Source organism: Armigeres subalbatus, chromosome 1, assembly GCF_024139115.2.
Source record: "Armigeres subalbatus isolate Guangzhou_Male chromosome 1, GZ_Asu_2, whole genome shotgun sequence".
Taxonomy (NCBI): Eukaryota; Metazoa; Arthropoda; class Insecta; order Diptera; family Culicidae; genus Armigeres; species Armigeres subalbatus.
The window spans coordinates 177604350-177617139 of NC_085139.1; the positions used below are offsets into that span (position 1 = coordinate 177604350).

Sequence of the window (12790 nt, forward strand, 5' to 3'; positions counted from 1 at the left end):
TGTTTAAGGGAATTTATTTCAGTACCCGTTCAATCTTTCCACCATTGAAGGGGGGTCGACGCCCCCCCTGCCCCTCTCTGGCTACGCCCTTGCCTGCCGTGTAATTGACACAAATCTGAGTGGCAACTCGAAGGATCGCCACCCTAAGCGATTGACCAATTTACTTCAACACATGAATTTCAAGACAGATATGTATGAATCAACAAAAAAATGTTTAATTTCTCGGCATAACAGAGCTAAAAAATCAAATGATTTCAGTAGAAATGTGTTTTGTGTAATGCAAAGATATAAAATTTCCATTCTGATAGAGATTAGATATGAAAATTAAGATTAGGGTTCATTCAAACGTGGTGGTCTCAGGTGTCGTGTTTTAGAAGAACGCGTAAAACGACAGCATCACACCCTCACAGGGTTTGAATCCAAATTCGACTGTCCTGTCACTGAGTGTCACTGAGTGAATTCATTCGACTGTCACTGAGTGTGCTTACTATGTGCAGAAAAACATAATTAGCATTGTTCATATTGACGTTTACCGTTGAAAGTGCCTCGCGGATGCAAATCGGAATCAGTTCTACGTGATAAATTACTTTACTTATTTGTAGAATGTGCAGAAATATTCAATGACTAATATTCAACCGAATATTGATAGTCTAAAGCCGACTATGAATGTGTTTGGAAGTGAGCTGACAAATGAAGAAAAGTGGACTTCACCAAAATTTTTCGATTATTTTACACTCTGCTTGTTATGGTTCGAAGAGTTTTTTGCCTCTCATTTATCGTTGTTCGTTATCTATTGAGAGCGATTTCTACAATCCCTGCACCCTCTTATTTTGTTAAAATCCTAATTGAAGAGACTTTCAGTTCTAGACTGAATAATAATTTGTTCAATATACGTAGATACGATTGTACGACAATTCCCCGAATGTAACAATTTCCCGAATGCATGTTTGATTCTCGGTTGGGCCTTAGATAGAATTTGGCCTTAGAATTTTCGGCTCCTTGAGCACAGTGTATCCATTGTACTGCCACACAAGATATTCATTAGGGCAGTTCAAATTTCAAAAATGTTCGAAAATTCCAACTCCCATATGTCTATTAGCATCATTTTGATAATATAGGAGTCCTGGCAAAATTTCAGGCAATTCGGTGGCCATTTAGGGGTGGCGCAAAGTCAATTTATGTTTATATGGAAATTTGTATGGGAAAAACTTAAAATTTATTCAAATCTCCCTACAACTCTTAAATCGTGATGAATTCAAATAAACATCCCCAACCTCCATTTTTGGAATCTATTTGAGCTCAACCAGTGGGTAACTCATTAATTTTGATTTATATTTCCACTGCTACGTTGAGGCTAATTACACCATTTTAGCCATTTATCCCATATTCAGAATGTCAATAGAACCGTTCAATACACTCATAACTAATGTGTTATCCGGAGGTCTCATTTATATAGATTCCAAAAAGGGAGGTTGGGGATGTTTATTTGAATTCATCACGATTTAAGAGTTGTAGGGAGATTTGAATAAATTTTAAGTTTTTCTCATACAAATTTCCATATAAACATAAATTGACTTCTCGCCACCCCTAAATGGCCACCGAATTGCCTGAAATTTTACCAGGACTCCTATATTATCAAAATAATGCTAAAAGACATATGGGAGTTGGAATCTTCGAACATTTTTGAAACTTGAACTGCCCTAATATTCATGCAACTGGCAGGCATAGGGAAACTTTCAATTAATAACTGTGGAAATAATATTAAAATAGTCATAGCCTAACTTTCAGATGAAATGAAGAGCCATTGAAGAAGACGAAGGGAAGAGATAATGTCTTCTTCAGATGATAGCATCTCCCGGTATAAAGCCAAATTAAGGCCAAATTCGGCTGCATCAAAATAAGAGATTACTTTCATCCTTATTCTGAGCAAACGCCTACTTCTAAAAAGGGAAGCTCATTCACCTTTGCCTTATCTCGAGCTAACGCCTATTTCTGAAGAAGGGACCACATCTACAGGGGTTGGACAGAATGATCGGGACAGGCAAAATTTTATCGAAATTCAAATGACCATAACTCTGTGAAAAATCAACCGATTTCTTTGGTTCTTACAATGTTCAACTTTTGGAAAACTGGTTCAAATCCATGTTCAGACCGCTGGATACCGGAGATAATCCGGATTATTTGAGGGCATGTCAAAAATGCTATTTTTTGAGCGTTTGTATTTTTTGCTTGGTGAAATGTTGACTCTTTTTATATTGTTTACATAAACTAGAGCTCAAAACCTAAGATATAATAAAAATGGAATGGTCTGTGTTCGTATCCGCATAACCCGAAAACGGCTGGATGGATTGTCTTCATTCCTTCAGCAGATATGTTCGTTATTGTTTCCGATGGGTTTATATAATATTTCCTCATGCGAAAATCATTAGTAAAGTTGTTCAAATCGTGAAAAACTAAAATTAAGATTCGTCTGGAAATTTCCCATGGGTAGTTCACAGCGCGCATTTCCGCCTACTATGCAGGACAACGTCTGCCGGGTCGACTAGTCTTCTTATATATAAAAATGAAATGGTCTGTGTTCGTATCCGCATAACTCGAAAACGGCTGGATGGATTTACTTCATTTCTTCAGCAATTACGTTCGTTATAGTTTCCGACGGGTTTATATGATAATTCCTCATGCAAAAATCACAAGTTAGGTTAAATAAATCGTGAAAAACAAATATTAAGATTTATATGGAAATTTTGCATGGGTAGTTCACAACGCGCATTTTCGCCTACTACGCAGGACAACGTCTGCCGGGTGGACTAGTTTTTGATAAAACTGATTCACATCCACCATTGTCTTATATTTCTTAAGAGGGTACATAATGGAAATGAGTTTAATTCAAAGAAAGGAAAATATTTACCATAATACTTTCAATTGTAATTGCAGGATCAAGAATATCAAATACTATCAAAGGATATTGAGCTGATAATATCCAATAATAAACTCTGCTCTCTTCGGATGCATTCAATCGATTGCAAAAATGTATTTGCAGGAGACACTTTCTTTTCGGGGAATTGTTTCATTTGGGGAATTGTTACATTCGAGAAAATTGCATTCGGGGAAATCTTAGAAAAACAGAAACACATTAAAAATCAAATAATCATGAAAAGTAACTGTCTCACTATTTTACTTATTCAAATTTTAAAACGATAACGGGATCATGTTTTTTATTCATTTATATAAAAATACCTCGTGTTGATCAGATAGAAACGAATGATGGCATGAAAGATGACTGGAGTTATCGGCCTCGGATTGTTCCTCCAGAATGGTTCGTGATCCAATCGTAAAACTCAATTGACAAACTTTGACTTACGGCTCCATGGATAATTTGATCACATACACTCTGGACCCAGTGAATGCTTCGTATATTTCCTTCCAATGCGACATAGACCGTTGAAGCACTCGGAAATACCCAATCCCGCACTCGACCACAGTGGTTTCCGTCCACTACTTCACTTCTGTCTATCTTGCGGTAAGCGAGCGGTTACACATTGAGGTACGGAAGGAGAGAGACAGAGTATGGCGCGTAGAGAATTATGGTTGAAATTGTAATAAAATTATCAATAGATGCTAATAATTCGATCCAATGCCAACCAAGCAGACACTCACACCATCATCACTGTACCATTCACTGGACTTTTCTCGTTTTCACCCTTCTCTTTTTTTCTAGCACAGACCATCCAGCAGACCGTCTACGGGGGTCTCAACTCGAATTTGTTGGAGTTAATTTCACTTCACAGGCTGCGGAAATTTCCCCGAAATGACACGGAGAGAAACAGATGTTGGGATTGTTAGGGTGTCCAAAACTTGCTTAATCGTAATTCGATGCATTTCTCATCTCGTTTCAGATTTTCTCTTCACATATTTTTTACAAAGAATGTGTCAATCTGTTTGGGCATTATTTGAGTCGAAAAAGCTTCATTCTTAAACATGTGCTTGTCAGTACCATGCAATATTTACAATTCCAAAATGATTTTTAAGCGAGAAAAAGTTAATTACAGTGTACTTGCTAGAAATATCGAACAACAAATAGAAACTGTTTTGAGAAATGTTCACACAACAATTGAAAAAATCGTGTTTCTTTTTCTCTAAAAAAGAACTTTTTTTGCTTTGTTGAAGAGGCTTATGCTGCAGTTTGCAAACAATTGACTCGATTGTTATAAAAGCAAATTTGTATATGTCACATTTTATAAAGATTCTGCATATTTATCATACGATCTCAATAATAATACAAACTCTAAGTATCATGGGGCATCATTTTACCTATGGAATTGTAGTTTGGTCGAAAAATGCTCCGTTCTTAAACAATGAATTTTGTTTGGGACACCCTAACAAACACGCACATTTGCAGATTTCAACGCCGATGTTTAATGCTCCACGATAAGGCACTCTCACTCACAATTTCCACGATTGAAATCACTGAAATTCATGGCGTTTTGTCTTCTCTTCTTTCCTGTAGATTATTATTTGCCGCTCTGCGTTGGGAAAAGTTTAAATTTGTGACCGAATTTGCGATGAAAGTTGGTAACTTTTTTTTCTTCTGCGTGTGCAATTACCGGTCAATAACTTGTTGTCTTCGAGTGGTTCAAATTACAAGTGGAGCAAATCAGTATCTTATAACACTTCACCTTCGAACCGATATGCACAAAATAAGGCTTGATTTCGGAAACATGTGATCTTATCGAACTATATCAAACCGTTTGAACACGCACACGCCTTCGAACCGATTCGAAATGACTAAGAACTAGAACGACTAACGATTCGCGTACTAACCTCTGGGAGCCAGCGTTGGACCGTTTGTCGCTGATGCTCTTAAGATATTCGGACGGTTTGATCAGGTGGTTGGAACCGTCGGCGGATCCGTTCGGGAAGGCCGGCGGGACGAATGGCAGTACGAGCTGTTTGTTCACCAGATTCGGACCGTGACTGGACGACGAGAGAGCGGAGTTCGAGCGCGACTGGTAGAGCTGTTGCTGGCCGTAGTACTGATCATCGACTATCGCTCCCGTCTTGGTTGCAGCGCTGCCGTTGCTGGTCGTGGGGCTCACGAGACCGTTTCCGTTGCTGCTGCTGCTGTTGCCGCCGCCGCCGCCGCCAGTGATGAGTTTGGCTTTCTTGTTCGCTGTTGCGAATAGATTGGTAAGAAGGGAAAACAGAGAAGAAAATTGATGAAAATTTTAGTTAGTCTGGTTGCAAACAACAAAACAAAGCCGACAATGAAGAACGACAAGTAAGATGTAGGTAAAATGCAATAGATTGCATAAAAATCAGGTGTTTCGCAGTACGTAGCGTTGACGGTTCATTTAATCCATATAACTGTTAAAGGTCTTGCCTTGATATCAACGTAAACCTTCATTCTAGCTTTTCAGGAGAATATCTATTTATACAGCATGTTTTATTCTTTTCCATAATGTTTATTAATCAGCTGACTTTTAGTGATGTGCAAAGATCAAGCCATTGTTTGGAATGCGACTGAGTTATGCCAAATCTGAATGTATAGCCAAAACATGAATAACAATAAATTAAATTATATTTTGTAGAATTTCCTTATTGGGAGTAAGATTTTACGCGGTTTTTGCGGATAATCGATTTTTTGTTTGAGTGTGATTTTACGCCTTCATTAGATGATTTTAATTCTTAGGTGTCACTAGACCTGTGCGCTGTCCGATCAAGGTGTCGGCGGCGCGCCATACGCCGGTTGGCTCGACGCCGCCGAATTTCGTATTTCACGCCGATGATTGGCCAACACAAAAATCACAGTATGCAGATCGTTTGCATCTGCCGGACCAAGGCAACCTATCAGGCATTAATTAAATAGATGTTATACCTTTAGCAGATTTGTTTGCTTCTATCTCTGTCACTTTTTCCCGCATTGGCGTGTTAAATGTTAGATCACCCAAGATCTTATTGGCTACAGAAAGCAATAATGGTAACTTGACTTCTGAAGCTGGAACACGATGTGGCACGTGACCCACCAAATTGAACATGTCCTTCACCATCCTTGTACTTAAATAGCCAGAATTGCTCTAAAAATAACGGTTTCGATTTATTCTGATAAACAATTCCCAAAGAAATTGCTTGGTTTTCCTGAAGTAGTTTCTGAAGTTAGTCCTGGAGGAAGTTCTGAAGGAATACTTCAAGAAAATTCTTAGAGTCCTTTTTCTAATTTATCTCCGTCCGGAAGATTTTCTGAAGGAATCCCTGGAGAAAATTCCGAAGGATTTCTTGGAGGAATGTCCAAAGAAATTCTTTAAGATATTTAAGCATGTCGGTAATTCCTTTAGAGGTTCCTTTGAAAATTGCTCATTGTCAGAAATAATTGTAGGAGAGTTTTTTTAAGAATCTCCAGAAAAATTTGTTTCATTTGTGGAGATGTTTTGAAGGAATTCCTGGAGAAATTCCCGATCGAATTCCTGACGGAATTTTTGAAGGTATACTGAAATGAGTTCCTTGGTGACTTACTGAATAAATTTCCTAAAGAACTATTAAAGGTATTCACGAAAAAAATATGTAGAAATTTTCGAAGGAGCTCCTGCTATAAGTTTCCAAGGAATTCTTGAGAATATTCGAATATCCGCAATCTCAGGCGTGGTAGCGGGTCACTTTTTAGTGACTCACTAAAATCACTATTTTCAACTATTTTGAAACTTTTGGCTAATTTTAATTTTGGCCAATTCCTAGAGTTCATGGCGGAATTTGAATGACGGATCGGAAAAAAATGACCGCTAAGTGGCTTTTGGTCCGAAAGTTGCTCTTAACTTCTTCGTGACTTAATATTCGCTGTGAAACTTGGCCAACCGTTGGTGCTCTTATGGGATTTTAGACAATAATTTATTGAAAGAGTTTCATGTCATAGTTAATAAACTATAAGTGATGCAAACAGAATGCGCACAGGGATTTGTTGATTTTATAAGTTTTTTCAAAAAATAAAATAAAATGAATCGAAATATTAAAATCTGCATCTGTGTTTGATAAGGTAATGGGATTTAAGGCGGTTTATTGATTACGTATCAATACTTGTGAATTTTTAAAAATATATTCAGATGATATACATCTGAAACTGAAAATGCATAAATTTTGGATACTCAAATCGTGAATGTTTAGAACAAGGATGTTAACGATCATTCAGTTATTTGCGTTCGATCATTTAGTAGTTTGTCAATAACACATTCCAGATGCTGAATTTCAAAATGCGTTGTATGGTGGACCTCTAGTGCAAAGGATTTTCTACAACTCTGCCTAATGGTTCGTGGTTTGAATTCCACTAGTAACGGAGTTATAGCTATAGTTTCAGTAACCTAGACTAAATGATAACAAAATTCCAATAATTTAGTTTAAGTTGCTGCAACTAGCGCTCTAACTCTGTTATTAGTTGAATTCTAATAACAAACCATATAGCAAAGTTGTAGAAAAACCTTCGCACTAGAAATCCACCATACGTTATATTTTGAAATTTAGCTTCTGGACTGTGTTGTTGACAAACTACTAAATGATCGAACGCAAATTACTGAATGATCGTTAACATCCTTGGTTTAGAATGTTTAATGATTTTGAATTTGACACACACCGTATGATATTCCGAACAAACTGCTTGTTCAGACATGTCATAAACAAAAAAAATAGATTTTGAAATGATTCTTTGATCTTTAAACAGTGAGCATACATGTTTGTGAAAAGTTACAATGAAGTTGTGCTGTATTTGTTTGTTTTGCGATGAGATGAATATGTGTTTAGTGAAATGGAAAACGGAACAGTTCCCTTCATGAATATATTCTAAAGTGGGATGCATTTTTACAAGTTTTATAAAGAAAGTTAGTTTCTAAAATTCTTTGTAACGTTGCTTTATTTTCCATAACAATAGAGATTCCGACCACAGACTTATAAACTTGATGAGTCTAAATAATTCTATGTCTGAGAACTGAAAGTCTCCTTAATAAAGACACAAAAAAAAAATGTCTGAGAAATAATTAAATAAGTACCATTGCTACATAAAAGTCAATTTTTTGTCACTTCAACCGAAAATGACTATTATGGTCACTAAAGTCACTATTTTGAACGACATTGGTCGCTACCAGCCCTGCAATCTCGATATTTTGGGAGTTTTTCTTAGGATGTAGTTTTGATTCTAGAGTCAAAACTGAATTTGTTTCACTACTGTCCGGGTTTTTGAAGAAATTCCAGGAGAATTATAGGAATTTTATGTAAATTCCAATAGCTGTTTGGAAAATACATTTAAATTTACTTCGTAAATTACTTTTAGAATTCCTTCGAATATTCCTTCAGAAACTCATTTCATACTCTTTTTCGGTTATTCCTTCAACAACTGAGTCGGAAATTTCTTCAGGAATTTCTTCGAAAATTTCTGTAGAAAAGCCACCAAGAACTAATTTGGACATTTATCCAGGGATTCCTTCAGAAACCCCTCCGGAAAGGCATTTGTAATATTTTAAGAAATTCTTTTGGAACTTCCTCCAGGAAGTATTTAGAAAATTACTTCAGTAAACCATACAAAATTACTGCAGGAATAGTTCCGGAAAGAATTCGAATTTGCAGAAATTTCTAAAGGTATTTGAGAGTTAAAGTTATTTTCAAATAAAAAAAAACACTTAAAACGTCTTAAAAAATGAAGGAATTTACAAACAAAATTTCCGAAGATTTCCCAATAGAAATTCTGAAGAGATTCCCGAAATAATTCTTAAAGTAATTTTAAAGGAAATTTACAGTAATTTCTGGAAGAGTTGCTAAAGGAATATCCGAAGGGATACCTATAAGAAATTAGAAAAGAAGCCCCGAAGAAATTTTTCAAATAAATTCCAGAGGGAAATTTCTAAAGAATACCAAAAATATCTTCCTAGAGCTTTCGATGAAATGTTTTGAGGAATTACTGGAAGATTTTCTATTAGAAATTTCTAAAGGTTTTCTCCCAAATGGATTTTCGAATGTATTCCTAAAACAGTGTCCGTAAGTATTCATATAGAACTTCTTGAAGGATTTTCCATGGGTATCTAATTTTTAAAGGAATCCCTAAAAATAGTTTCGAATGAATTACTGAAGAAATTCCCGAACGACTCCGTAAAGGAATTTCCGAAGAAATCCCTCAAGTAGAAGGAAATTCCTGATGGAACTTTTGAAGAAATTTCGGAAAGAATTTCCGAAGAAATACCCTAATAAATTTTCAAGGTAATTCTTGGTGGAAGTTCTGAAGGAATTCATTAGGGAAATTTTATATTAATTCTTAGAATTCCTTTCTCTAATTTTCTGAGGGATATCTTGAGGAATTTCCACACGAATTTCTGGATTTATATCCGAAATCCGAAGTACTTTCCAATGAACTCATGTGCTGTGATACGGAAATGTCCTAGTGGGGGATATAATGTAAACTTTTGCTGTGGAGATACAAGCTATAGCTATAAGAATGCTCCCCCCATCAGTCTGACTGAGGCTAGCAATTGTACAAAAAAAACCCTAAAATTCATAAAAAGCATGAAATGCCGTGCTGCGTGATTTTTTTTTCTCAGCTCAAAATTCTTCACGCCGATTCACGCCGCCGCCGACGCCGCCGCCGCCGGTGTAAAAATGGCCTTACGCCGCCGCCGTTCACAAATACTTCGGCGCACAGGTCTAGGTGTCACACGTCAAAAATTGACTAGTTCTACAGTATCGCATATTCTTCTTCTTCAACCCTTTTTTTTCTTCTTCGATGGCTCTACATTCCAACTGAACCGTTTGTTTGAGATACTGCATATGTGGCATTTTTGGCCAAAATGAGATTTTCTGTATTCTGAATCCTTGTTCGAAAATAACGGCCCTAAATAACGATTTGACGTAATATAGTGCCCACCCGAAAAAATCCTGGACCGGGCCGAGAATCGAACTCGCCATCTGCGGATTGCCTTTGCTCGCAATCGAAAGGCTAACTTAAGATTGCATATTCAGAACCACTGAATATACTCCATCAGAATTCTCAAGTTTTCTTCCTGAGAACTTTAGCTTACCTATAGAGTATGCAAATGCATGTTTTTGCATTATTGCAACATACGAATTCTGAGACACCACCAATTGAAAACTATTTACTGTCGGAAAAAAATCCAGGTAGATTTTTCTCTAGGAATCATTTTTGGTGATCGGAAATAACACAGTTTTGTTACTTATTTTGAGCGCAACAATTGGAACTGAATTTATTGGCGAGAAATTGTTCAGGAAATACATTTCATGAGAGTAAAAACATAAATAATGAATTTTATAAAAACCACCATCATAAGAAATCGCAAACGATAATATGTATAAAATGTGCGAAATGTCTATTAAATGATGAAAAATTTCCCTGGGTAGCTTGGTGGGAAGAAATACCTTCAGAAAAAAAGAAGGTGAAAAAGGAATAATTTGTCAATTTCACATGAAATAATTACAAATATCTAAGAAAGAAGCATCATTAGAGGACGGTAATTTTTTAAAAAGTTTTAGACACTTCCGATGAAAGGGTCGAACAATGTTTTAGGATCTCCTAGGAAAGACAATGGATTTTTTTTAAATACCGGATGAGCGAGGACGGTAGAAGCATAAGTACTAGAACGCTAGTGGCGCTGTAGTCATTAAAATTATTTACATTAGCAATCTTATACCTTTGAATCAACTGCGAGAACATAAATAATTTTCCAAACTACTGTTAGTAGTGGCAATCTGCAAGAGTAGAATTTCTCATTCTTAGTAGGCGGATAACGGCCTTATACGCAGGAAGTCGTGGGTTTAATCCCAGGCCCGTTCCATTCCGTCTACTTTGTATCTTTCCATATATTTCTCATGTTCTCATGTAGCAATCTCTAGAACTGGAAATGGGCTTTCATACAATTTCCATCTTCTATCCTATACCTAAAAACTTGACTAGTTCTAGCAGATAATTGTTAGAATTCGAAATGAACGAAAAAACACTCGTTTCGTTATTCAATTAGAATATACCACCCTTTCATTACTGTCACATTGGCAATCCGTTAACCAAGACGAACCTCTGCCATAGAACTTAACCCCAAAATTCCAATAAAATTCCGCATGAACTCGTGGCGAGTGCAGAGGTGTTCTCTGCTTGCAGTGGGCGAGTGATTGCATAATCAATTCCTTCCCATCCCCACACGACTTATTTAGGAAATGTCTATTAGTTAATTACAACTCTGCAGAATAGAAACATTTCTAAAAAGCATTTAAATTGTGCAAAATAATAAAATGACAAAATATATACAATCTATTTGATATTTTCAATTATATAATGGATATAACGAATATGTGGAATATAATAGCTTAGACTTAGGTTTTTTACACGGTTTGTTTTTAGCCGATAGAGACCTTTAGCGTCAAATTCCAAAAAGGTATGAAAATTCAGCTGGTATTTAAAAAGGCTATGAAAGTTCAGGTTGGAATTGTCATCTTGACTGATATCTGATATCCTTCGCGGTGCTTCGCATCAACTGCCCAAAAATGAAGCCGAACCTCCATGATCCAAGCAAGCTACGAATGAATAGAAATAGAAAACCATCGATATGATAAATATAGTAAAGATAATGAATATAATGTATACGATCGTGGATCGATATAGTAAATATAATGTGTTAATGTCTCTAGTAGCATAGCGCAAATCTCATGATTGCCAATGCGAGACAATGCGTTGGATTCTTGAGCCGAAAAAGTAGTATAAAATGGTGATGATGTACTAATAACGATTACCGGGCCAACTTCTTTGTAGTACTACACAGTCGCTCAAGAGTGAGTATTACAAAGAGCAGAATTTGGCAGAGTTCGTTGGTGTTGTATAAATATATCAGCGCACGTGCACGGGTGTTAAGCTACTTTGGTGTGTCAATAATATTGATGAAATGAAATTTGATTTAGAAAAAATGAGATGCAAGGAGGAACTTGAGGAGGTCGGTGAACTATTTAACCTGGGCTCACTGTATTGCGATTTATTAACTCAAAATTTTTTGTACTCTCTGCGCAATACACTTCAATCAGACAAAAATGAAAAATCAAATTAGAATACAATATAAAACTCTTAGCGCATGATCCATTTAGCTGAATGTCTTTTCTGTATCAATGCGTGAAAAAGCGTTCCTGAATTAATCCATGGAGGGCACAGAGCCTTGCGGGCAAAGGCGTAGGGTTGGCAATCCGGGGATGGCGAGTTCGATTAGAGTAAGAGTGAGGCAAGATTGCGCGTGCGGTAAGAGTACGTTTTCAATTTTTGAAGTTATAAAAAAGGATAAACTAGCAGCACTGCATCAGTTTGATAAGTATTCTGGCCAACTATTTTCTGTTGTCAAACCCGTATCTCCGGCCAATATAAGACTATTTCCAAAGGGTGAAGATCCACTACAAAGCAAAATGGAACAGAAATCGAAAATTATCACAAGTTATCCTTTCAAAGATAAGTTTTTTTTGAAAGGAAAGGATTTAGCGAGCAAAGCACTAAAGCGAAATAATAAAATTGTATTTGGTATTGTTATACACCTCAATATAGTCTGAAAACACAATTTCATCTAAATGATAATCCTTTAATCAAAAGTAACATTCATAAATTACGCAACGCTGAGCTGGGAGGGGCTGCGAGATGTATGACGATTAATAGAATTTTTAGAGGATTTATACAAAAAGTGTAGGATAGGGGGGAGGGGTGATGAAATGGTCAAATTCTCCGATACGTAATAAGTGATTCTTCCTTAAAATTCCTTTATTCAAGCCTCGTGAAGCCTGGTAT

General features: G+C 36.5%; 1 protein-coding gene across 1 annotated transcript in view; it reads right to left on the reverse strand.

The window, feature by feature from the left end:
• The window catches only part of LOC134205560 (espin-like), a 45855-nt gene extending 41280 nt beyond the window's left edge, over window positions 1–4575 (reverse strand). The window contains exons 1-2 of the mRNA XM_062680891.1: window positions 4312–4575; window positions 3658–3789 (exon numbers count right to left, since the gene is read on the reverse strand). Coding sequence (XP_062536875.1) covers window positions 3658–3728 — 71 coding nt within the window. The 5' untranslated portion in view covers window positions 3729–3789; window positions 4312–4575. The remainder of the gene's footprint in view (window positions 1–3657; window positions 3790–4311) is intronic.
• Window positions 4576–12790: the final 8215 nt, after the last annotated feature.